Source organism: Hakea prostrata, chromosome 4 (genome assembly GCF_041222555.1).
Source record: "Hakea prostrata isolate BN-2017 chromosome 4, UWA_Hpros_2, whole genome shotgun sequence".
NCBI lineage: Eukaryota > Viridiplantae > Streptophyta > Magnoliopsida > Proteales > Proteaceae > Hakea > Hakea prostrata.
This window is the reverse complement of record NC_142603.1, coordinates 13,679,294-13,706,828: the sequence shown is the minus strand read 5'-3', so window position 1 is coordinate 13,706,828 and position 27,535 is coordinate 13,679,294. Positions and strand designations below refer to the sequence as shown.

General features: G+C 37.6%; 1 protein-coding gene across 1 annotated transcript in view; it reads left to right on the top strand.

The window, feature by feature from the left end:
* The first annotated feature begins 1,529 nt into the window (after positions 1-1,529).
* The window catches only part of LOC149018050 (nicotinate phosphoribosyltransferase 1-like), a 33,913-nt gene continuing 7,907 nt past the window's right edge, over positions 1,530-27,535 (top strand). The window contains exons 1-11 of the mRNA XM_089152378.1: positions 1,530-1,965; positions 6,408-6,555; positions 7,829-7,948; positions 8,103-8,237; positions 8,314-8,375; positions 18,939-19,014; positions 20,975-21,076; positions 21,326-21,433; positions 22,667-22,725; positions 23,058-23,232; positions 27,386-27,520. Of these exons, the coding sequence (XP_089008504.1) occupies positions 1,811-1,965; positions 6,408-6,555; positions 7,829-7,948; positions 8,103-8,237; positions 8,314-8,375; positions 18,939-19,014; positions 20,975-21,076; positions 21,326-21,433; positions 22,667-22,725; positions 23,058-23,232; positions 27,386-27,520 (1,275 nt within the window). The 5' untranslated portion in view covers positions 1,530-1,810. The remainder of the gene's footprint in view (positions 1,966-6,407; positions 6,556-7,828; positions 7,949-8,102; positions 8,238-8,313; positions 8,376-18,938; positions 19,015-20,974; positions 21,077-21,325; positions 21,434-22,666; positions 22,726-23,057; positions 23,233-27,385; positions 27,521-27,535) is intronic.

Here is a 27,535-nt window from a genome sequence, read left to right as displayed (position 1 = left end):
CAGAAATAAAGGGTTGTATTATTTTTTTTATTATACATTTAGGAGAGGATTTCACTTCTAAACACTGATAAAATTGACTATAGATGGATCCTCTGTCTTAATATATATGACAAAGAGTATGAGAAGAGCATGATGAAATCCAAACTCGTATAACATAATGTTGCATGCTATTTGATGTCGTGTTACAGGCAAAGGAGATGCAACTTTGTACGTGTGTGTGGTTAATGAGGGTTCAATACTTCATTGTATTCTAAAACCATTGAAATTCAAAAGAAAAAGAAGCACTTTTCACGAACATCACATATAAGAAATGAAAAAGGAATCCGGATCATCACCCCGTCGGAAGAGCACTCCGTGCTCCCGAACGGCTTTACCACCACAAATCCTACGGGATCCACAAGTAAAAAAAAAAAAAAAAAAAAATCCCATCATCCAACCCCTATGTACTTTGTATTTATGGTGGTAAAGTCGTCGTCTGTGCTCCCCCAGGTAGCTGATCCGGACTCGTGAAAAAGAGTCTATGCCTATTTCTATCGAAAAAGCTTGGAACTTGCGCATTTACATCAAGCCGAAATTTCGGCCGTAAGATCCAAAATTCGGATCCCACCGTCTAAAGTGAATGGCTTGATGGTCAACCCAAGCAAGGTCCTATTTCTACACTTAAAAATTAAGCATCGCTGAGAGCCGCCATTGATTTTCATTTTGTATTTGTCGGCGCAAAAAGCTGCATCTGGTTGATGTGGGGAAGTAGGTAATTGTTTCTGAATTAAAAATACAAATAAGAAATTATTACCAAAATGGGAAAAAACAAAAAGAAATTATGAAGCATGGAGTTACCCATCACGGCACCGGAGGGAAAAGCAAGCCTTCAGATGTGCGGGGGTCTTGTTTGGGTGCTGTATAATTAGTGCTACAACACCGCATTGCATATAGTTGAGATGAAAATTAAGGTCAAGATTTTGATATCGACCATCTGTTTTGCACAAATATAGAATACAATTTTTGTGAAACGAATGGTCTAGATCAAAATCTTGACCGTCGTTTCAATCTTGATCGTACACTGATATCGTGTATTTAAGCAATTTCTTTGTTTTTTTTTGGTACAAATGAGCTTTTATATATAAGTGATAAGGATATTAAATATGCCGCCGGTAGGGGTTGAACCGACGTCTTCTCCACTGAGAAGTCACGTTCTTAACCATCCTACTATCCCTCTATTGGCCATTTAAGCAATTTCCCGGACACGCGTAGTGAAGCGTGAAGGGTAGGGGCGGCGCTGAAGATGAATAATCTAATCATGTGGACAATCCGCAGAAAGAATATGAATTTAATCATGTGGGACCTACCATCTATAGATTCTATGTATGTACTTCAGATGCATCGAAGAGAGGCGTTTATAATTGCATTTGGTGGATGGGACCCACTGAAATGGACGGGGCCGTTAGCTACACACCCTTTGAGTCTTTGACCTCAATTGAAACTGGAAAACTTTTAAGATCTGGTCCAGTAGTGTGTGCGCCTTTATGGCTTCTTGGCTCCTCTTTAACGACAAATCTAATATTTCCTAAAAACTGTCCGACATTTTCGAGGTTAACGGCTTGTACCAATCTCTTCTAGCTCCAGCCTCCAGCTCCAGCTCCACCTCCAGGGCAGACTCCAACTGTATATAGTCCTTCAACAAACCTGCTTGGCTCTCCTCCGCTTGTTTCGCCACTTCTCTTCTTCGTCTCTTCTCCTCTACTTCGCCTTCGTTTTAACAGAAGGAGAAGAAGAAGACGTAAGAGAGAGAGGGGGATTTCTCAGGAGGAAGATGGAAGCGGAAGCTAATGGATTCAAGGAACAGAAATTGCAGTCGACTATCCGTGGACCGACGAATCCAATGGTTACGCCTCTTCTTACCGATCTCTATCAGTTCACAATGGTTTATGCTTACTGGAAAGCCGGCAAGAATCAAGAACGAGCTGTGTATGTTGTCGTATTATTGCATTCTGTTTTTTTTTTTTATTCTCCTTTTTTCGTGATCATTTTCTCTTTGTTCTGAGCTGTTTCTAATCATTTCTCTTTGTTGATGATGCCTGATCATGCTATAATACATTGCTCAAGTAGTTCATTCGTAACGTTTTCTTCTTCTTCTTTTTCCTTTTCCATTTAAATTTCTTGAAATTGATAGTTCGAACTTCGAAGTATCACTTCGAGTTTTCCCGATTGGAACATCTCTTTTGCTTGGTCGAATTTTCAAATTAGATTAGTCAGAGATCATGTAGGATCCGTTAATTAACTGGCATTCAGTCAAGTCAACAGAAGAAGGAAATCCGCACGCATTCCTTCAATAGGAGAAGCATCTTTATCCGTGATTTCACTTTGATGTCTCTTCGCACTTTTCGCATCCTTCATTACATCACCCTGTCTTATCTGTCCACTTACTTCAGCCTTCTAAAATAGTTCTGAAAGAACTTCATCTAAATTCCATTTCTATTTAAATATAAAGAGGCAGAGGAAAGCATCACATCTGCTTGAATTTATCGATTTGGTTTTTTTGGCTTCACTTTTCACCAAACTTATGTATATGCTTTTCAATGAGTCGTGATAAAACTTCATGTTTCTGTCAGAAATGGAAAGCGAAAAACAAAGGAGAAATCAAATTTGGCATCTGCCAAGTGCCAATGCATACTCTCTGTTTTTGGAGCTTTATTTTGTGGAAGTCTGGCAGGATATACATCATTAGGAGAAGCAAGCTATGACAAATGATACTTTTCATTATATTTTCTGGTAGTTGGTTGGTTGGATGATCACTGTATGATTCTTTAACCCTCCAGCTTTCAAAGGAATTAACATGATGATAACATCCTATCAACTGACCTTTTGGGATTTGTGTGTGATTTGTCTGATTATCAAAAACATCTTGACAGTATAGTTCAAGGTTCTAGAAAGGAATCCAAAAGAAAGTACAACAACCAAAATTTCTATTGTAGTTTATAAGAATAGGATTATGGGCATAATTGATTGACAGAGAAAAAAAATTTGACAAATTCAGTCTCTACAGATCCAACCAGCAGATCTGACTAGAATTATGGTTGAATGCTGAGCTGAACTAGATCTCTCAATCTCTAGAAAACTTGAAATTCAGATAAAAAAATTTATTAGGTATCCAGTCTGCTTACTTTGCTAGATATTGATGATCAGCTCTCATATTTTGATCTAGAATTACTCAGTTGGACCATAGAAACTCGGATTTGGAAGCAGAAATTCAGTTTCAGCAGATATATAGCCACACTAAAATCCAAAATGTAGAAATATAAGAGAATCAGTAAAGAAATAGAGGAGCTAGGGCACTACCATGCATGCCTCAATCAAACAACTTATCAGAATTAGAGAATGAGAAGAACAGAGAAGAAAAGAGAAAAAAGATCACACCTGACCTCAGAAACAAACAATACTAGAAAAGGAGAAAGTAGAAACACACTTCCAGAGCTGAAATAAAACCAGTCTCATATATACAGTTCAACGATACCAAAACTTCAAGAAAACTGAAAGTTATTTATTTAAATCATTAAAAATTGATGGAAGTGTAAACTTGTACAGAATCTTATATACAGTTCAACAATACCAAAACTTTAAGAAAACTGAAAGTTATTTATTTAAATCATTAAAAATTGATGGAAGTGTAAACTTGTACAGAATCTTTCAAAATTCTTAATTAAAATCAAGAAAGAATGCCTATAATACTCGTTCACTAACTTGACTTTGTAGACTCCAAATAGAACTCTATCTAGCTAATAAGTATCATAATCTTAACACTAACTCTCTAACTTCACTACTAATCTTGTTTGCCAATTTCATTCATGTTATGGGTTTATAATTTAAGTCTATTAAAAGTTTAACCCCATAAACAAGCGATCAACAACCGTAGAATCCATCTATGCCCAAAATAAAATTTCTCCAGGCGCAATCGGGTAGTCTTGTACACTGGTGCTTGTTTGTGGATTCTGCACACCTATTCTGACTAAACACTTAATGCAAAGGCACAAGTTTCTGGAGACTATCTTGGAACCCAAATTGTAGAGAAATAATCTACTAGATAGTGCATACTGACGAAGATACTAGCCCACTTCATTTCATCTCAAAACTGTTAAGGCTATACAGATTATTAGAGGAACACAATAATACAACATAGGTAGCTTATGAAGGAACTTGTACAAAGTGTTTGAAAATTTTAACTTGTTCCCCTGTGAAATCTATTTGTGGGAAAAAAAATTTAGGCTCCTTTCTTGCAAGTGTATTAAGGAATTTGATAATCAACTGAGGTATTAGTATTTAGAAACAAAATTTCAGAACCATAGAGAACATAGGAGCATAGATATGGGAAAAATCCAATAATGAAAGATCAAGAAGTCAGGCATGTTTAGAACCTTGATTCAAGGTTCAATTAATGGAGGGGTACATGATACTAGAAAATAGGGTGTACACAGTGGATGAGGATATGTGCTTGTGTCTTACCCCAATTTTCTGTGGAGAGGCTTTTTCCATGTTTTAACCCACAACAACCAGGTTGTGGCTGCAACCTTACCATTTTGCTGAGATCCCCCTTCAAATCAACCTGATACTATAGCAGCAATAGAAGTCAGAATTAGCCTCTTATGTTTGGAAACTTCAGAGAATAGAATGTCAGATACAAGAAACCTTTCGACATAGACTTGGATTAGAAATAGGTTGTAGAAATAGCAGGGAGAACCAAAACCAGGGTTACCTACTAGTTAAACAGTAGAAACAGAGATCAAAGCAGCACTTTAGCTTTAGAACATCGAATTGCAATCAGCTGTAGTCTCTGAAATTGTTAGTTGGCTTGATATCAGGAACTTGACTCAACCTGGAACTTTGGAAACGCCATGATAATTAGAGTTTTGTCTTGATGGTGAAGTTCTGACTCGTAACAGGTCTAAAACAATGCCAATTATCAGGCACCAATGAGGAAAACAGGTTATTAGTTTAATCGGTAGGGAAGTTCCAGCAAGGCTAAACCAAAGAGGGTGTGTCCAGTGCTCAAGGCTCCTTCCACTACCGGGTCTAGGAAGGGTCATAATGTACGCAGCCTCACCTTTGCTTTCACAAAGAGACCGTTTCCAGCTTGAACCCATGACCACTTGGTGACAAGGGAATCACCTTTACCATAGCATCAAGGCCCACCTTTGCCCAACAGGGTATTGATGTAAACTACAAAACAGAACTCAGAAAGTTTTTTCAGTATATAGAGTTTCAGAGGAACCAATGTCCATGGAAGGGAAGAACTGAATCGTCAAATCTTAATAACCCAAAAGGTGTTGCTGGCTTTGACCGCTACTTTATGTATATATAGCTTTAAGGTAACATAGGAGAAGGAAACTCTCCCATTTGTGGGCCACGGATTTACAACTGCAACTCTTAGAATGGAAAGTAACTAGAAACACTTAAGATAATAGAACAAACACCTAATCTTGTATGTGCCTCGACATACTCGTCACTCATTTTCAGATTTACAGAATTGACGACTACCAAAAAAAACCAATCCTGTATAACCCGTTGGGAAATTAAAGAAGTCCAACTTGAACCAATATTGCACCACAGGTTCAGTTTGACCCGGAAAACTGAACTAATCCCAAAATAGCATGTTCTTCTTTTTTCTGTTCCTGGTGGAACTTTGCATCTGTCAGTTTCTAGCTTTCCGTAGTTCAATTAAACTTAGGGCAGCAGAAGATCCTGAATTTGAGACTTTCTATACCAAAAATATTCTCGTAAATGATGGTATTTGTGGTTGGATAGCAGATCAGGGTTAGCCTCATGAAAACTTCATGAGTCAAATGCAAACAAAAGTCATGTCTGTTTTTCCAATATTCAAGCACATTGTGGCCATCTGCATTTCTAACTTGCACCTATTCTTCTGTGTTTGTCGTCTGAAGTTATTTCCTTCATTTTCTTATGTAGACATAATTTCGAACTATTGACCTACAAATAATCAAAAGTGTTTGATTGAATTATTTGGTAATCATTCTCTTCAAAAGATTTAGAGATTGCCTTTTGCAATTATCTAATATAATTTCTTACCCTTCTTTTAGGGAGAGGAGGAACAAAAGTTCCTATTGTATTGCATATTATCTACTTTGTTTTCAATACCCAGTGCACATGGCTCTCTCTACTGCGGGGGTCTGGGCAGGGTCATAATGCATGCAGCTTTACCTTTGCTTCATGAAGATGCTGTTTCCAGACTCGTGCTGGAGCAATCTTACCATTGCACCAAGGCTGGAGCTTTGATAGCTGGATTTTTTTTTCTTTCTTGGCTTCTCAGTTTCCTGTCAAAGCTAATATCTAGGTATTTGTTTATCTTGACCGTTCGGATAGTTCTTATTGTTCTCTTAATCTTGAATGTATTTCAGGTTTGATTTATTTTTCCGGAAGAACCCCTTTGAAGGCGAATATACCATCTTTGCTGGCCTAGAAGAATGCATTCGGCTCATTGCCAATTTCAAACTTACAGAGGAAGAACTTTCCTTTGTCCGTTCGTCATTGCCTTCTAATTGTGAGGTGAAACATTAGGTTTATAAAGTTTGGATTTATATATATCTTGAAGTCAGAATTGGGACATCCATTAATTGAACATATAGGTTGATCAATTAAGCCTAGCTGGATCTTTTGAACCATTTAGCTTTATTCGTTAAAATTTCATCAGTATATAGGAATCAACTTAAGAAAACAAAGGACACTTTTTGTTGATAATCAAGATTTTACTTTTACAAGTATGAATTATTATAACATACAAGGTGCAAACAAGATAAAATTTTCATGGAATTGGATCTAAACAATTTTATCCAATCAAAAATATGATGACATAATTACTTGCAATCCCTACCAAATTACTGGATCAGGACTAATAAAAAATAATGTGTATTTCCTATTGGTACTGCTGAACTGATCTTCAATGATCTGGCATATGGATCTTTCTGAATACCTTACAATCATAGGAAATAAAATTTCCTGGGGAATTGGATTTGAAGAATTTTATCCAATCAGAAACAAGATGATTACACCACTTGCAGATCCCACCAGAACACTGGACCATGAGTATTCTCCTATTCGAAGTTTCTGATCTTCAAAATTTTGGTAGATTAATTTCAAGGGAACCTCCAGCTGTTCCAACTTAGTTGACAGTGTGAATACGGAAAATCCAGTGCCAAAGGCTTCTGCACAAGCAGAGTTTTTTTTTTTTTTTTTTTTTTTTCAGCCGATCTAAGAAGCTGATATTGAAGAATTTCTGGTTAGCCTTAAATTCTCTATACAGTTTGCATCAAGTGTCATCACAGCTATGTGGAATCATTACTCCCAATTTTTTTAGAAGTGGTGCTGAGAAGCATTGGACTTAAAGATGTATCAAGATGTTACTTGTAAACTGATTGTTCTTTCCAGAAGTTAATGAAAATAGAGAAATTTCCTCCAATTCTCGAAGTTAATTCTGCATGAGTCCACTTCTAACAGTGATGAGACTTTAGAAAGTGACTCTTCCTCACGAGTGAACATACTGGTACACCCAGGAATATATTCATGAACCAGTGATTTCTTGCTGGCTAAATTTGCCAAATAGATTAGTTCTTTTTCTACTGAAGCACATTTATAAACCAATTCACATTTTTTAAAACCAGACTCATTTCCGTTGTATTACGTGAACATGCATGACTAACTCTTTATTCTGAAGTTATTGATAGTAGAAAATCATGTTGTGAGATGCATTCTCTTAGCCATTTAATTTGTGATTGCTATTGTCAACCTGTGGTTAACCATCTCTTTTTTTGTTTCACTATAGGATGGTTTTTTCGATTATCTTAGGGGAATTGACTGTTCTGATGTTGAAGTGTATGCTATTCACGAGGGATCAGTTGTTTTCCCAAAAATACCCTTACTAAGAGTTGAAGGACCCATTGGTGTAAGTGCTATCAGAGAGACTACACTATTTGTTGTTAGTTATACTAATTGACAAAGAAGCGTTTCGTGCTGTATAAATCAATGCATGGGGAATTTATTTAATCACACTGTTCAAATGATAAAATTATGCTGATGTTTTCTATCAAATGTTTCAGGTGGTTCAGCTTCTGGAGACACCTTTTGTGAACCTAATCAATTATGCTTCATTAGTCACTACAAATGCTGCTAGACACCGATTTGTTGCTGGGAAGTCCAAAATGCTACTTGAGTTTGGGCTTCGTCGGGCACAGGTTGCTAGCTTTCATTTTCTTTGATATGAAAGCATCATGAGGTTATCATAAAATTTTATATTTCATTCACTTGTAGGGGCCTGATGGTGGAATAAGTGCGTCAAAGTATTGCTATATGGGTGGCTTTGATGCAACAAGGTTATTTCAATCAAGACATTGGTTTTTATTACCTGGGCACTTGAAATTGTTATGAATATATTACAGGTTCAATTGAGCTCCACTGGCTTAGTACTTTACTGTGGATGCTTAGTCATTTGTTAAGTTTAATGGATATGGATTAAACAAATAAACAAGATAGCCATATGAATTTATTGAGGTTGATCATAATTTACAAGAAAAACAAAGTGAAACTGTTCCAAGATATGAAGTCTTATTAATTTTTGAAACACATTGATCACAGATGCTTATGTTGATGGCCCTACTATCATCTACATGACAATCTAGTCTCTGCTAAAGGACATCAGCTTCTATCTACAATTAAACTTGGATTAAACAAATGAAACAAGATATCCATATGAGTTTATTGAGTTTGATTATAATTTACAATAAAAACAAAGTGAAACTGTTCCAAGATATGAAGTCATTAATTTTTGAAACTCATTGAAGTGTTAGGTGACATAGAGGCTTATCTTGATGGCCCTACTATCATCCAGATGACAATTTAGTCTCTTCTAAATGACATCAGCTTCTGTCTATCTGGTCGGCATAATACATATACTGCTGAAGGACATCAGCTTCTGTCTGGTAGGTTTCAGGATAATAGATTAACACATTAGGAGATAAAAAGGTTTTAAAGCGGGTAAATAACCCAACCTTGGTGAGAGGATTTAATTATTGGATGTATGATGAGGGAAACCCCAAAAAGAAAGTTTTAAAAGAAGGTTTATGTAATTCGTAATGTGGTTTTAGTAAATCAGATAAGGGAGAGAGAAATCATCTCCCTTCACTAAGGTTTCACGCCTTCTTTTTATCTTCCTCTCTTCTCGTCTCTTGTATATTATTTCCAGCTTCCATTAGTTTTTAAGTGTCCCTTGCATGGGTTGTTATTCCCTTCCTCTTCTTCATGTTAGTATCATACTTTCATGTCAATGCTCTGCCTATTGAACTGGTTTTCTAGACACAGCACTATACTATAGGCTGGTGTTTATTTTTTTTCGTGAGTCCCTCCTCTCTTGGAAGTGTAAGAAACAATATGCACCTTCGACGTCCTCTGCTGAGCCTGAATTTTGTTCAATGTCATTAACTAGTTGTGAAATTGTTTGCTTTATGGCTAATCTGTCTCTTTTTTTAGAGCTTACAATTTTCTATTCTGAAAGTACTAACTACTAACGCCATTCGTATCACTTCAAATCTTTTGTTTTATGAGCTTTTGAAAGTTATTGAGTTTGATTGTCACTTCATGTAAGAAAACTACATGTTAGGTATCAGTTCTCTTTCCTATGTAGCCTTCTGTCATGAGGTTATTGACATTGTTACAAAAGTAAGGTAGCTTGACATGAGTATGTTGTTGGCGAACTGATGCCATATGGAGTTTGAGGGGGAGTGTTAAGAGGATGATGGTTTCTGTTGAAAACATGGACTGAGGTATTCTAATTAGAATAGGATTATGTTTCCTAATAAGTCTAGAGTTTTATTTCTATTTGTTTTATATTTCTTTTTCCTACTTAGTATAGGGCTTAACTAGGTTGTAACTATAAACACCCTATTGGGGTCTTGTGAATAATATACTTTTGAGGAGCAATTCCTCACATTACAACATGGTATCAAAGCAAGGTTTTGTTTTCATCCTACAGAGGTGCTGTAGAAATTTTTTTTAAAGTTGTTATTCACGTGTTTGTTTTCTTTTCGGGTATCCTAGAAACAACAAGTGACCCCTTCTGAACCAAGCCAGTTAAAAGCTTTGGTTATTGGCCCAAAACAATCCGTTCCTCCAGGTGAGTCTGTCTTTGACCATTCTTCTAATCCTACTTTAGACTTACCAATTGCATTATGAAAGCAGCCTCAAACTTGCACCAAACATCCTATTTCCAATTATATTTCATATCAGTCTCTATCTTCAGAATTTCAAAGTTTTATTTCCTCTTTGTCCTCTACTTCTATTCCTAACACTTGGCAGGAGGCATTATCTCACTCAAACTGGAAAAAAAGCTATGGATGAGGAAATGCAAGCTCTGGAAAAAAACAAAACGTGGGACTTGGTGACTTTGCCCATAGGAAAGCAGACTGTTGGGTGCAAATGGGTGTTTATGATCAAGTACAAGGTAGATGAGACTGTTGAAAGGTACAAGGCAAGATTGGTGGCCAAAGGTTTCACTCAAACTTATGGCGTTGACTACCAGGAGACATTTGCCCCTGTTGCCAAAATGAACACAGTTCGTACTATTATTTCATATGCAATTAATAAAGGGTGGAGTTTACAACAATTAGATGTGAAGAATGCATTTTTGCATGGAGAACTCCAAGAAGAGTTATATATGGATATACCACCTGGGTATTCTACTACAGAGACTTATAGGAAAGTGTGCAAGTTAAAGATGGCTTTATATGGGTTGAAGCAATCTCCAAGAGCGTGGTTTGGAAGGTTCCATAAGACAATGATATCTAATGGCTATAAGCAGAGCAATACAGACCACACTTTGTTTATTAAAAGAGATGGTTGCCACACTACTATATTAGTATTTGTGGATGATATTGTGATCACAGGCAGTAGTGAGGATGCGATTCAGCATTAAAGACTTTTTTGGGAACTGAATTTGAGATCAAAGATATGGAAAAACTAAGATATTTCCTTGGTTTAGAGTTGGCATATTCTACTAGCGGTGTATCTCTATCCCAGAGGAAGTATACATTGGATCTTTTTGAGGAAATTGGAATGCTAGGATGTAAACCTGCTGAGACTCCTATTGAGCCTAACCTACACTTGAAGGCAAATGAAGGAGAACTAGTTGACAAGATAAGGTATCAAAAATTAGTGGGAAAGTTGATCTATTTATCTCACACTAGACCTGACATCACATTTGCAGCTAGTCTTGTTAGCCAGTATGTGCATGATCCCTATTTCTCACATTTGGATGCAATATATCGGATCTTGAGATACTTGAAGACTACTCCAGGAAAAGGAATTTTAATTTCAGCTCATGGACATTTGAAGATTGAGGCATATACAGATGCAGACTAGGCAGAATGTCCAGATGATAGGAGGTTTACCTCTGGGTATTGTGTATATGTGGGAGGTAACCTTGTGACTTGTAGAAGCAAGAAACAGGTTGTGGTTGCGCGGTCCAGTGCCGAGGCCGAGTTTAGGGCGATTGCTCAAGGCATTTGTGAGGTACTATGGCTTAAAGGGTTGCTTCAAAAGGTTGAGACAGATTTGGAGGTTCTTATACAGTTATTACTCAAACAGTAAGTCAGCAATCAGCATAGCTCATAACCTAGTACAAAATGATAGGACTAAGCATGTGGAGATTGACAGACATTTCATCAAAAAGAAGGTTGAGGCTGAGCTGATCCATATCACCTTTGTTACTTCAAACGAGCAACGAGCTGATGTGCTCACAAAGAGCTTGAGCACGAAGATATTCAATTACATTATGAGCAAGTTAGGCATGATAAATATCTATGCTCAAACTTAAGGGGGAGTGTTGAAAACATGGACTGAGGTTTTCTAATTAGAATAGGATTATGTTTCCTAATAAGTCTAGAGTTTTATTTCTATTTGTTTTATATTTCCTTTTCCTACTTAGTATAGGGCTTAACTAGGTTGTAACTATAAATGGCCTATTGGGGTCTTGTGAATATTATACTTTTGAGCAGCAATTCCTCACATTACAACAGTTTCTAATGTTCTTGTATATAGTATATTTGCTGCTGCATCTCTCTGGTATTTGTAGCCCTCCGGGTATTAGTGTACTTATTGTTCTTCCATATCTAAACAGTCACTTTAAGGGTGAGGGGCAGGTTGACCAAAATTCTCTTTCTTTTGGTTTAGTTTTTAGCTTAACACCAGGTACTGTTGTTTCTAATACCCCCTGCATACCTGTAGGAGATTGATTAGTGCATTTCTGTTTAGCCTATGTATCATTTTGGTTTGTTTATTGCAAGTCATGAGTTTGTGTCGAGGATTTTTTTTGGTGTTCAAACTTCTTTATCATAGTTTTGACCTTCGGGGCTTCACCGTTCTTGTTATTTTGTTGTGGGTGTTTGATGAAGACATCAGTGAGCAGTTTCGAGTTTACCGGCGACGCCGACGTAGAGATCATCCCACGACAGCATCTATATGGATGGATGATGAGTTCGGAGGTTATTAAATTGCTAGGATCCTATGGTTCGATGAGAAACATTGCTCATAGGATTTTTGTCATGTTATTTTTCTTAGTCTTAGTGGGTTGGGTAGTAGTTTACTATTGAAATATTTTGATTTCATGTTTGAGTCTTTATGGGCTGGGCCTAGAGTCTGTTTGGAAGAGGTAGAGGTAGAGGTCGTGGAGCACGTGGACTTCTTGGTCCTATGCATCATACAACCTATGAGGATGAAAATGCTCTTGACACCCATGATAGAGGGTTCGATATTAGGAGGATAGTCAAGGTAGAGGCCCCATCTTATGATGGCCAAATAGATGCAAAAGTCTTACTAGATTGGATTAGACAAATGGATAGGTACTTTGATTTTTATAGTATGTCGGATGAGGTTCGCTTTTGGTTTGCTAAGATTAAGCTTACCGGGGCTGCCCAAGATTTTTTGACAGAATTAGAGTACCAAGAGAACAATCTAGGACTTGAGCCACTGACCACTTGGGGTTGAGATGCAAGAAAGGCTTAAAAGGGAGTTCTTACCTATCACCTATAGGCTGAACCTGTTGAATGAAATGAACACCCTAAAGCAAGGGAAATTAACTGTGACTGAGTACATTGCCAAATTCAATGAACTTAAGATTAGAAGCCGTACTCGTGAGGATGTTGAGCAGACACTTTCTAGATTTATTGCTGGACTTAACTCCGATATCCGGTCACGACTTGCACCCCACTTAGTGCGAGATGTCCCTCAAGCCTTTAGAATTGCTCTAGAACTTGAGACGTCCATGAAGACTTTTCCTCAAAAGAAGAGTTTTCAGCCTGGAGAATCTAGTTTTCGAAGGTCTACCCCTAACACTACCAATTTCCAAGGACCCCCTGTTAATCCACAACACCCAATTGATAACAAAGGTAAAGGCATTTTGGGAATTCCCCCCATGAAAGCTGGCCAGCTCCAGTGTTTCAAATGCCAAGGATTTGGACATGTTGCTAGGGAATGCCCCAACAGAAACCTTTTTGTTGGAGGGCAAGACCATGTGGATTTAGATCAGGATGATGATCAAGAGCCTGAGTATGAAGACCATAGATCAGACGAGGACATATCTGATGAGGATCTTGATATGGTATATGGGTCTAAGCTTGGAGTTGTGTGTTGTATGGTATCACAACCCAAAGATACTGATGATTGGCGACGGACTAATATTTTTATTACCTACACTTGCCATCAAGGTAAGAATTGCCGAGTCGCCATGGATAGTGGTAGCTGCATGAATGTAGTTGCTCAAAGTGTTGTATTCAGAATGGGGCTCAAACCAGAGGCTCACCCCAAACCATACAAGGTTGCTTGGGTCGATCAGTCTACTATCCCTGTAACCCTTAGGTGTTTAGTTCCCCTACATTTTGCTGGTTATGAGGATAGAGTGTGGTGTGATGTCCTAGAGATGGATGTTGCTCACATCATTTTAGGGAGACCATGGTTATATGATAGGGATGTCACTACCTATGGGAAATCTAACATTTGTATATTTGAATATAAAGGGAAAAAGATCCGACTGACCCCTAACGCCCCAAAAGAGCTTAAGGTTGTGGAGCATAAAGGCAGTACTATCAAACAAACTTGTTCTAAAACACTTGGCATACTAAATCAGCAAGAATTTGAAGTTGAGTGTAAAGAGTCGGGAGTTGTTTATGCTCTAGTTGCCTCGCAAAGTAATCCAGATACACATCACACATCAGACAAATTTGTTAATGTTCCAAGAAAAGTGCAACCTTTATTAGAGGAGTTTCGGCACTCGTTTCCCGAGGACCTACCAAACGAATTACCACCTATGCGTGATGTCCAACATGTAATTGATTTAGTCCCGGGGTCCTCATTGCCAAACTTGCCCCATTATCGCATGAATCCCAAAGAACACGCTGAGTGAAGCGGCAAGTAGATGAATTGCTTCAAAAGGGATTCATTAGGGAGAGTTTTAGCCCTTGTGCAGTACCCGCCCTACTCACGCCAAAGAAGGATGGTACTTGGCGTATGTGTGTAGATAGTCGAGCCATTAATAAGATCACCATTAAGTATAAGTTTCCCATACCTAGGCTTGATGACATGCTAGATATGATGGCTGGTTCATTAATCTTTTCCAAGATTGATCTGAAGAGCGGGTACCACCAAATTAGGGTTAGATCTGGGGATGAATGGAAGACGGCCTTTAAAACAAAGGATGGCCTCTTTGAATGGTTAGTTATGCCTTTTGGCTTAACTAACGCACCTAGCACGTTTATGAGAATCATGAATCAGGTGCTACAACCATTCAATGGCAAATTTTTAGTGGTTTACTTTGATGACATCCTCATCTATAGTAAAACCCCGTCTTCCCACTTAGATCACTTGTGTCAAGTTTTCCAAGTGCTTCAACGAGAAAAGTTGTATGCCAATCTCAAGAAGTGCACATTCATGAGTGATCAAGTCATTTTCTTAGGATTTATTGTGTCAGCCCAGGGAGTGTCTGCTGATCCTGAGAAAGTGAGAGCCATTGTTGAGTGGCCAGAACCGACTAACATCCATGAGGTGCGAAGCTTCCATGGCTTAGCCACCTTTTATAGGAGGTTTATCTACCGGTTTAGTACCATTATGTCTCCTATCACAGATTGCATGAAAAAGAAGGAGTTTCAATGGACTAAAAGTGCTGAGAAGGCTTTTAAAGAGATTAAGAAGTTAATGACGAAGGCTCCAGTCCTGCGCCTTCCAGACTTCTCTAAAGTCTTCGAAGTTAATTGTGATGCATATGGCATTGGGATAGGTGGTGTTCTTAGTCAAGAAGGACATCATGTTGCATACTTTAGTGAGAAGCTTAACGAAGCCAAGCAACGCTATTCCACTTATGACAAAGAGTTCTATGCGGTTGTCCAAGCCTTGCGCTATTGGCACCATTATCTTTTACTGCAAGAATTTGTGTTATATTCTGATCACCAGGCCCTAAAATACTTGAGTGCCCAAAAGAAGCTAAATCAGAGGCATGCCAAGTGGGTTGAATTTCTACAAGAGTACACCTTTGTACTCAACCATCGACCTGGTGTTGAAAATACTGCTGCTGATGCATTAAGCCGGGTTAATATACACCTCCGCCACACAAATGCTACAAGTCGGGCCAATGTGCTACTTCAAACAATGAGTGTTGAGGTTATAGGATTTGAGTGAATCAAGGGCCAATACCCCACATGCCCTGATTTTAGTGAGGTATTCACTTCCCTCAGTGGAGATCCTCCTATTAGCCACTTAGATTATCTTCTAAGAGATGGTTTCCTTTTTAAAGGAACCAAACTATGCATTCCCAGGACCTCACTTCGAGATTTCCTGATCTGGGAATTGCATGCTGGGGGAGTTGTTGGTCACTTTGGTTGAGATAAGACGATTAGCCTAGTAGAGGACCAATTTTACTGGCCAGGACTCAAAAGAGATGTTGCTAGGGTAGTGAGTCAATGTAAGACATGTTAAACTGCTAAGCAACAGAAACAGAACACAGGGCTGTATACTCCCTTGCCTGTACCACATGCTCCGTGGTAAGACCTTAGTATGGACTTTGTGCTTGGCCTTCCTAGGACTTTGAGAGGTCATGATTCCGTATTTGTAGTAGTAGACCGTTTCTTAAAGATGGCTCATTTCATTCCCTGTTCTAAGACAAGCGATGCATCAATTGTGGCTAAACTCTTCTTCCATGAGGTTGTCAAATACCATGGGTTGCCTAATACCATAGTATCCGATAGGGATGTTAAGTTCACTAGTCACTTTTGGCGGACTCTATGTGGGATGATGGGAACAAAACTCCGTTTCTCTTCTGCATTTCACCCCCAAACCGATGGTCAGACCGAGGTTGTTCATAGAAGTCTAGGGAACTTGTTGCGTTGCCTAATAGGAGAGTACCTTACCAGTTGGGATCGGGTCCTTACCCAAGCCAAGTTTGCCTATAATAGCTTTAAGAACCGAACCACTGGTCTATCACATTTTGAGGTTTGTCTAGGATACCAGCCCAAGGCTCCTATAGACCTTATTCCAGTTGTGTCTAGCTCTAGGACTTCCCCATCAGCCGAGTCTTTTGCACAGCACATATCTGATTTACATGCAAGTATAAGACAGCGAATAACACTGAGTAATGATCAATATAAGTCCAAAGCTGATGTGCATCGACGACTGCAAGAGTTTCAAGAAGGAGATATGGTAATGGTTAGGATTAAACCGCAGCATTTCACTAAAGGTAAAGCGAGCAAGCTACATGCTCGTAGTGCAGGACCATTTGAGATTCTGAAGAAAATAGGAGCTAATGCCTATGTTCTTAATCTACCAACTAACATGGGAATCAACAATATTTCAATGTGGAGGACCTTGTCCCCTTCCATGGCACTCCTACTACTGCATCTTTCTATCCAGATGACCTTGACACCCTTCCTTTTGTTTTTGATGACCCTGCTGGTAAGACCCCTTCACTCCCTACTACTTCAGTATTGCCTATGCCTAAATTTCACAATAGAGTTGAGACAGTTGAAGAGATTCTTGATGAGAGAGTTACAACTACAAAAGAGGGAGGATACAGAGAATTCCTAGTTAAATGGCGGGGGCATCCTGAGATCGACAGCACTTGGATCACGATGGTAGAGCTACAACGACTTGACCCAGACATGCTAGAGTACTACCAGAGCCTTTATTCACCGGAGGTGAATTCTTCAAAGTCGAGGAGAGTTGATGAAGACATCAGTGAGCAGTTTCAAGTTTACCGGCGACGCCTACGTAGAGATCATCCCACGACAGCATCTATGTGGATGGATGATGAGTTCGGAGGTTATTAGATTGTTAGGATCCTATGGTTCGATGAGAAACACTGCTCATAGGCAGTTTGTCATGTTATTTTTCTTAGTCTTAGTGGGTTGGGTAGTAGTTTACTATTGAAATATTTTGATTTCATGTTTGAGTCTTTATGGGCTAGGCCTAGAGTCTGTTTGGGCCCAATTTTGAATTATTTTGAGTTTGGGTTATATATACAACTTAAGTTGGGGTTATTTTGGGAATTAAACATGTAGGGTTGTGAGGAATCAATTTTTTTATTTAAAGCTTTTATTGAATTCATTTTTGGAGATTAATTTATGAAAGAAAAGAATTAGAAAAAGCTCACGCTCTCTCTCTCTCTCTCTCTCTCTCTCTCTCTCTCTCTCTCTCTCCTGGCGGTGTTGGTTTTCTCCCGCTCTCTCCAGGTAAGCTTTCTCTCCTCCTTTCACCTTTGTTTCCCACTAGAAAACTTCTCCTTGCTCTCCTCTACAAAGATCTACTCTCTTTTTTCTCAAAAAAGACCTGGTTTATTTCCTGGAAATCTTCTTCTTCTTCCCCAAACCCACGGTTTTGTTTTTCTGGCAGAATAAAAAAAAACCTTCTTTTCTTTTCTTCCTTCTTTGTTAGTCTAGTTGTCTTTTGTTAGTATCCTTTCCCTTCTCTTTGTTTCTTTTCTTTCTCCCCTCTCTCTTATCACCTACTCTCTTTCCTAGGATACGCCATTAGTTCAAAATATTATTTTCTCCTTTCCTAGGATTCCCACTACTTCAAAATATTTTTTCTTTCTCTTATTTATGTTCCTAGATGCTTTCTAACCCCTGTTTTGCAGCCAGGATCAGCAGGTAACATTATCTCTCCTAAAATATTTCTCAGTTATTTGTTTAAAACAATAATTTTCCAAGACTCCCTTTACATTGTTAATTGTTGAATTCCTTGTTATAAATCTGATATTGATTAGGAAAGCTCTATTTTTCTTTAAGCTTCTTAATACTCTTGCATTCAATTTAGTGTTATGGTGCCAAGATCCCCATCCCCTTGTTTCCCTATTGATTCTTGTTTAGTTGTGCTTACCAGTAAGACTTATCGTGTTTATTTCTCTACTTTAGCTGTCTTACATGCATGATAAATCAGATTGCAAGTGCTGCAAAATTCCTTTCTTTACTATCTGTCAAGAATAGGCGTTTAATTCTAAGAGTCTAGTAGCCCACTTTGTAGGTCCCCTAGTTTCTAGGGTTTCTCCTACATCAGTGTTTATATTGCTCTCTTATTTGTTGTTGGTGGTGTTTGCTAGGGCACTCTAATTACGTGCCTTATTCTTGTTGTTATGTTTCTTTTATTCTTTTTCCTTTGTGTATTGATAAAATTTGTGCAACACAAGGATTGAACTAAAAAGTGTCTAAGTGAATTGTAGAAAAATGTCTCTTTTCACTGTGCAACTTAATCATAACCATTGTCAATATGACCTTGTGCATAGAACTGAGAAAAGCACTATTGTATGCTTCATAAGATATTCTTGTTTTTTCAACTTCTCTATTTTCTACTACATTCTTGTTTGAGTCAATTTGGATATCTGATGTCTGCTGCATTATTGTTGACAGCAATGTTGCTGCTGGAAGAATGTTCGGTATACCACTTCGTGGCACACATTCACATGCCTTTGTTAGCTCATATACGGTTGGTAATTATTATGGAAAACATCTCAGAGTACCTCTATGTCTTCTAGCCAAGTCCTCATGGTCACTTCAATATCTTTGTTTTTCCTTTTCTTAAATGGTTTTGAGGACTTCCCATTTTATGATTGCACTTGCTCAAGTGTCACAGTTTTTTGTGTAAACTTTTTCAAATTGTGATCCATCTTGCATTTCATTTCACAGAGATTTAAATTAAAAATAAAATAAAAATAAAAATAAAAATAAAAATTCATGAATGAGATAACTATAAATGCGATGCGGAATGAGATGACTATTTTTTTTACTATATTGGTTGCTGAATATGTCCTGGGTCAAGGCACTATCAACACAACCTACCACTGAATCCTCTTCCTCTCCATTTACTTGTGTTCTTCTTCTCTTCTTCTCTCACCTTATTCCTTCTTTCCTTAATTCTTACTTAAATTCCAACTATAGTCCCAGTTAACTCTATTGAGCTGTCCAGTTGCATCTGGACTGTAGGTGGCCAGTGGGTGTTGGGAAGCCAGCGGTGGTTAACACTTACACATTTATATTTAGGAGTTGAAGCTGGTTAGATGTCTTGAGTCATAGGCATGGCGAACCGCAGTGGGTGTGGCCTCTTCATTCTGGGAAAATTTGTGATAGGCGCATGCTGAGATCTGAGTGACCGTTACTCCATCCACATACTTTTATGTGTTGTGAAGAATTGCCTGGAATATTGGAATGCCCTTTTGCATGATGGATGTACAACCTGGTAGAGCCTTTGATAGTTGACCAGGTTGTGTGCATGGCTGCGTGTGATTTTATTGCCCACAGTGAGGGTCTCCCATGGTGTTTTTCATTATGTGGTTGAGTTCCAGAATAATGTGATAGCATCCTCTCCAGAAATATTTGTAGTTTCCAGCCTTATGGTTAACATCTCTCAGTAGCAGTTTCAGTTGTTGTGATTGTGGTTATGTGAGCCCAAGTTAGGACTGCCATACAGATTAAGGTGTGAATGAGTTCCTTTTGGGAAGACTGGAAGAATAGTTGTTGTGAGTACTGTAGGCATCAACATGTGAACTTGGATGTGAAACTGTTGAGGGGAAAGAATTCTTCAACCCCTTGATTGCCCCCCTCCCCCCCACGAAAAGGAAATCCTGAAACCTCCTAGTGGACTTCATTGTTCTACAAAACTAACACCAGACTCCAGATCCGCAAGCTAATAAAGATCCTACTTGGACTAAAACATTTATTAATTAAACAAAATGGGCTTCGAGCTGAACTGGAAATTATAAATCCAATTCCAGCTCTTACAGATAATAGAATGAAGAGAACTGAAACAGCAACAATTACCTGTGATTGGCTAGACAAGAATCAGAAGTGTGGCTGATTATTTATGACTGAGTCATGTTATTCCTCATTTGATATGATTCAGAGTACTTCATTGTTTTGCATCACAGAGAAATATTAAGTTAATTATTTGGCATTCTTGTGCTTTTGAATTCTCTCCTCTGCCCATGAGACGAGTTTTTGTGACAGAACAAGGCATGCCAAAAATCAGTAGATGGCTACAGGGAACTGGTTCAATTTTTTTTCCTATTCAGGGCTGTATCTCCTTTTAAAGCATTATCTCTTGAAATCTTTCATCAACACCATCATGCAAAATTTTGTTTTTAACTTTTGATCAACTGATAATTAAATTGGGTTGATAAAGGTTTTTCTTCTGCTATTTGTTGCTTTTGTATAAATGCATTTGCATTTATCTAAATTCATCCACAACTCTGTTTCTTTTCATGTTTGTTAGCTTGATAACTCTTACTGTTGGCAAGTAACCCTGCCCACTTTTTCCCCCATCCCTGATAGCTGTCTCCTTGATTCAGTATTGAATTTGTCAAGATCTGCTTGGCTGCTTTCCTTCACTATACAAGATTATTACTTTTTGAAGCGCAATGAATTGGCCTAGTTTATCATGTAATGTGCAGAGTCCTGATGAGATTGTTGAAAAATCTATCCACAGTAGGGATGGATCAACTATTTGTGAAGATTTTATTAGTCTGGTGCAGTCCTGGCTAAGCAAAATTCAGGTTGGTTTCCTTTTAGGACCATTTGATTCTTTTATTTTTTTAAATCAATTTGTTTCGTCATATAGGCTTCTCAAAGAACCTTCCATCTACTAATCTATCACTAATGTCAATTTGTTTGGTCATCCCAAGCTTCCATTAAATCAAGTTATTTGGTCATATTGTCAAATTGCACATAATGTTTTTTGCATCTCCTACTTTTCTTTCTCTGTAATTTTTCCTTATAATTGACAGTTCTCTCTGCTTTTTCAGTGCATCCATGGCATTTCTGGTGAGACCAACCAAAGTGAGTTGGCAGCTTTTACCTCATATGCATTGGCATTTCCTACTAGTTTTCTAGCTCTTGTGGACACATATGATGTAAGTTAAATGATCCAAATCACGTTGGAATGACTAATTACTTTTTCAAGATTTTGCCTTTCATATGAAAATGAATTATGTATACTCACTCCTTTTTGACATTGTATTGTTAGTTTCTCAGCTGATGTTTTGAATCAATCTTGTTGAAGTATATGCACTTTGAAATATTTACCGTTCACGGTACTGTTCACGTGAACAGTAAAGTATGATATTTACTGTTCACGTGAACAGTAAAGTATGATTTTTACTGTTCACGTGAATAGTAAAATCTGTTTGTATGATGTTAGTGATGCTACTCTACTTTTTATTTCTAATGTTGGAGTCTTGCTACGTAAGTTTTGGGAGTTTTTAGAAAGCATAGTTTCTATTTTGGTGGTAGTTTCTATTTTCAGAAATTTCTATTTTAGGAGCTAGGAAGTTACTAAAGTTGTAATTTTGTGTTTCTTTTTCTAGAGGACAATTACTTGTCTCTCAAGTTGTATTAGATTCATTAGAAGCTATAAATAAAAGGGCTCTGTGATTCTAGACTCTTAAGCAAGAATCACAGGCCTCTTCTACTGGTTCCTCATCTCTCTTCTCTTCTTCTTCTCTCTTTTCTTTGTTCTAGTTCAGCTGTTGTTTTGATTATTTAATGCTTGTTTTCTAACAAATCTTATTATATTTCCACTGAAGCTTTCTATTTCTTGTAGAGATCCTACCGTTTAACTCATCTTTTAACTCCCTTTGTGTACCTCTTCTTATGAGTGTTAGGTGGGAGAAGCTTCAACCTTATGGTTAAATTTCAGATCACTGTTTAATGATCTCAAAGCTTAAATCAGTTGTATAACTGAATATTTTGCATTATTATATCTTAACATGGGTATCAATAATTTGGATGATGTCCTGAAATTATATTTTTCTTGAAGTTATTCTAGTGAGACCAAAGTTATATTTCGTTCTCCTTTATGTGATATTCACTATAATTCAGCAAATTCTGTCGCTTTATTTTAAATATCAAAAGCTTTTTCTTGATTTTACCATGTTCTTGTATGATTTAGCAATCAGCTATGGATCATGCTAGAGATAACTCACTAGATGTGGTTCTCTCTTGTCATGAACTGTTTTAATGGTATTATGCTTGTCATTTGAATGATACGTGTTATTTGATCAGGTGCACCTTTTTTTGTTGTTTTTATGAAAGCAGTTCAACAACTTAGCATTGATATCTTCCTTCAATTTTTCTTTTTTTACCAGGTAATGAGGAGTGGTGTTCCAAACTTCTGTGCAGTTGCTCTAGCACTCTCTGATTTGGGGTAAGTTTGGATAGTGTTTTACCCTCAAGGAATTTATTATTTTGAATAAAAATGATGTTTCCTTCTGCAAATACTGGCCATGTCTGTACTTGCCTGCACATATAGTTTGATCTTTTGGGAGAAATGCTTGAAACAGTTATTTCCTATGTAAAAGACATTCCTGCCATCTTGTGATTTATTTCTTAAAGTGTTTGTTCTTGTTTTTATTCGTTTAGTCTATCTGGTCTTGGCTACTTTATTTGCTTCTGACTTTCTTTCCTAGAAATCTCCTACTTCAGTTACCTTTAATTGCTTTCAGTATTTCTAAACTGTGAGTTAGTTACACATTTCAGGTACAAAGCAGTTGGAATTAGGTTGGATTCTGGTGATCTTGCATATTTATCGGTTGAGACAAGGAGGCTGTTCTGTGCAATGGAAAAAAAATTTGGGGTACCTGGATTTGGAAAAATGGTCATTACTGCTAGCAATGATCTTTCTGACGAAACTATAGATGCTTTGAACAAACAGGTGAAACTCCGAAATCAAATATAATATAGAACAAAAATATATTTTACTATTTAATGTTGAAAATGCTGAAGCTTGTATTAAAAATTCATTGGGAAGTAAGAAATTACTATATCTAGAATCTTCTAATTCTGTTTATTACACTTGTTCTTTACAAATTATTCACAGAAAAATTATGTGGAGCAATATTTCCCATCTTCCTTTTTCAAAGTCCATCTAAAAATGTCAACTGATCTTGCTGTCCAAGTATTTCGTGATTAATTCGAATTGTGACTTAATCACAGTAAAGAACCATAATGATATGCTACCAGTTAGGAAGTTTATTTCTCTAGTGTAGTAAACAAACATACTTCTAGTGTTGATGTCTCGGAAGACTATACTATTCGCCATGGCACCAATTTTTGTGCATATATACGGAGATTTATGATGTCCAAAGTAAAAAGAAAAGAAAAAAAAGCTCCATGAAGGATGAAAGGAGGTAAGGCACAAAGGTCCAAATGAAATCCCAATAGAAGTATGGAAGAGCTTAGGAACCCATGGGCTAGCTGGGCTAGCTTGGCTGACCAACTTGTTTAATAAAATTATTAGCACAAGCAAAAAACCAAAGGAATTGCAGAGAAGCATTGTGGTACCAATTTACAAAAATAAAGGGGATAAGCAAAGCTGCAATTACTATAGAGGCGTAACACTAATGAGTCATGCCATTACATTATAGGAGAGGGTAAGAACCACTATTATGGAGAACAAATTTGGTTTTCTACTAGGAAGATTTACAATGGAAGCTATTTAACATATTATGGCTCTCATGGAAAAGTATAGAGAGTGTAAGAAGGATCTTCTTATGATCTTAATTGACCTAGAAAAAGCCAATGATTGAGCCCCTAGATAGTTAATTTGGTAAGTATTAGAGAAGAGAAATATTTCAAGTAAATGTGGACATACTTAAGGATATGTACAATGGTCCAATGACATGTGTAAGAACCCTGGTCCACGTTCAGCGGGGAGGCCTCTAAATATCAACATACAGAGGAGTGATTTAATCAAGATTGAGGGAACTAAAAGAGCTAGAGCCGGACCTAAGATAACCTTAGTAAAAGTGATGAGAAAAGAATAAGGATATGTCTGGTCTAAGCCTTGTATCCAATATGGCCTTGAATAGATCTGATTGGAAAGCAAGGATCCATGTAGCCAACGCCATTGAGTTGCAATAAGGCCTGTTGTCACGACCCCAGTTTTCACAGGCTTGGTGGGGCCCACATTATGGACATTTAACTAGGGCACGTGACAGTTCCTTCCTTAAATAAACCTATTTATAACTACTAAACTCAGACTAAACATTCTTTAGAACAAACAAGCAACCTGTCTGATAATTTGACCCATAAACATCTGTATACAGTCTAAAGTCCTGTTATGCTTACATTTGACCTTACAACAGTGTTTAGTAAGGTACATACAGTCTCAAAGAGATATATACATGCACAGTTCAATTAAACCAACAACAGTTGCAACAAAAAGAAAATGGTTTCCATCTTCATCTTTAAAAGTACTGTCAAGTGGCAGCACCCTTGCCCTTATCACATATCTGAGGACCTGTCAACAATTTCAATTGTGAGCTTTGCAGCCCAGTAAGCAATATAAGCAACCATGTAAGTAAGTCAAGCAATTCATCATGTATCAATCATCACATCACAGTCATAAATATCATGTATTCCACTTTCCTTTTTTTTACTTTCCTTTTATTTTCCTTTTCCTTTTTCTCTTTTTCATTAAACTAGACCTAAGCGCTACCTGTAGAGAGAGCACCATTAGTCTAAACCACACAAGTGGCATCAGTCTCAACCACACAAGTGGCATCAGTCTACACCACACAAGTGGCATCAGTCTCAACCACACTAGTGGCATCAGTCTCAACCACACAAGTGGCATCAGTCTCTTGGCTCAAGGCCAGATGTTCTCTACAGGAGGCCATCATCAGTCTAGTATATCTTTCCACTTTTCAGTCTCGCTTCATGCCTTCCCATTTGGGTACATAAGTACCAGGACTTACAGAAGCCATTACAGTTTATTCCTTTTTCTCTTTCTTATATTCACTTTCAGAATTGCCTTATGCTTTGTCTTTTCCATAAACATTTTTCAAACCAATCATCATTCAGTCTTATCTGAACACAATTCATGCAATTCAATCATTTAAATATGAGAGCATGACAAGTCCATCTCTGATAAGCATAATCATCATCTCAAACTCATAATTAACAGTTCAAGAATACTATTAGCATTCCAAGTCAAGCAGTTCAGTCAAATCATTAAGCTGTCATCCAATCCAGGCATTTTGTTCAATACACAAACACACATATATCATGTACTTTCCATATATTGCATCAATGAATAACTAAAATAGACTTTATGTTATCATGTGCATGTTATATGTCTACTAAAAGGAATCACCCACTTAACATTTACAGGTTGGTCAATATTACTTACCTGTCCTGGTTCCATGTGTGTGTGTTTTGACCTTGGTTCCGATAAAATCTGCTTTCCCTACGGTATCCCGAATAATTAACGACTATGCCGAATACGCGGAAACCAACGGGAGATTTTTCCCTATTTTTATTTTATTTTATTTTATTTTATTTTATTTTCTCTCTCCTACTTTCTCTCTCCTCCTCACGGTTTTCCTCTCTCCTTTCTTGTCTTCCTCTTCTCTCTCCTCTTCTCCCCACTGCTTCTCTCTCCTTTCTTCTCCCCACTCCTTCTCTCTCCTCTAAGCCCTTTAATGGCTGCCCTCTTCTCTCTGATTTTTTCCCTTTTCTCTTTCCACTTCTCCCCTCCACTCGTTCTCTTTCTTACCTTAATTTCCTCTTCTGAAATCTGAAATCTGAAATCTCCTCTTCTACGTGTATAATTCTTTCTCCTCTAGCTTTAATGGCTTCTTCTCTCTCTTAATCTTCCTCTGTTTCTCAACTCACCTCACGCTAATTCCTCTTCTCTTCTCTTTCCTCTTTAATTCTTCTCCTTCTGTTTCTCTTGTCTCTCCCCTCACGTTCTTCACTTCTCTCACCCCTTAACTCCTTAACTCATCTTCTATTCTTCTGAAATTCTGAAATTCTGTCTTCTCACTAACTCCTTCTCAGCTACTTCTTTCTCCTCTACACGCAGGCCTTCTCTTTTCTCTCTCCTTTCATCCCTTGAGTCGGTCCTCTTGAGTCGGTTAGTAGATATAATATATATATATATATATATATAATCCTCTTGAGTCGGTTAGTAGATATAATATATATAATATATATATAATATATATATGTCATATCCATATACATATAGTATGCCTTTCATTAAATGACTAATGGGCTTTGTTATGGGCTTGTGGGCCCGCTGTAATATCATATGCAGGGCCCACTTTGAGGTGCTAATATTAGTACCTCTGGGTTCAGAAAACCATGCCGATCATTTCCTCGTTTTCAGTTCAGTCTAATTCCATTCTGTGGAATCCACGAGCGATGTCTGACCTTGACCCAATATCAATTGGATCCAGCCTCATTTAAACTATCCTTTAACTATACTCAAATCATTTGATTAAACCATAAAATCAATCATCGGATCCTTTAATAATTTTAAAGACTGACACATTCACACACGATAATAAAATAACAATATAAAAAGATGCGGGGCATCACACCTGTGTTGTTATACAATGTTGGCAATTCAGGATTTGGGACTTCTTGCAATTCTAGCTTCCCTGAATGGTGATCCAAACATTTTCCCAAATTAAAATTTGAAAGCACCTCTTCTATTCTTTGTGTTAGAGGATGTTTATTCAAAGCTATGTGGCTGCATGAAAGACTTTGCAATTGTGTACTGATTAAAATATAATATGATCCTGTGGAGTCATAAATATGGTAGATATTACTGGACAGGTAACTACCATGGAGAAAGATTATCTGTGTCACTATGGAGAAAGATTATCTGTGTCTTCTGGTCTATCGAAGGTTTCCCTTTGAGTTGTCTTAAGAGAAGTCCTGTCGAAAAGGTTTAGCCCCTATCTAGATAAATATTGCAGTATATTATTATTTCACTTGCTTTAATAAGTACTAAAAACACAATGTCTTTGATTTTATGTGGAATCACATTTAAATTGGATGGCTGCTTCTATTCACAGGGACATGAGGTTGATGCATTTGGAATAGGTACCCATCTTGTTACATGCCATGCTCAAGCAGCTCTGGGTTGTGTTTTCAAGTTGGTTGAGATAAACAATCAACCTCGCATAAAACTTTCTGAAGATATTGCAAAGGTTTGATCATGATCT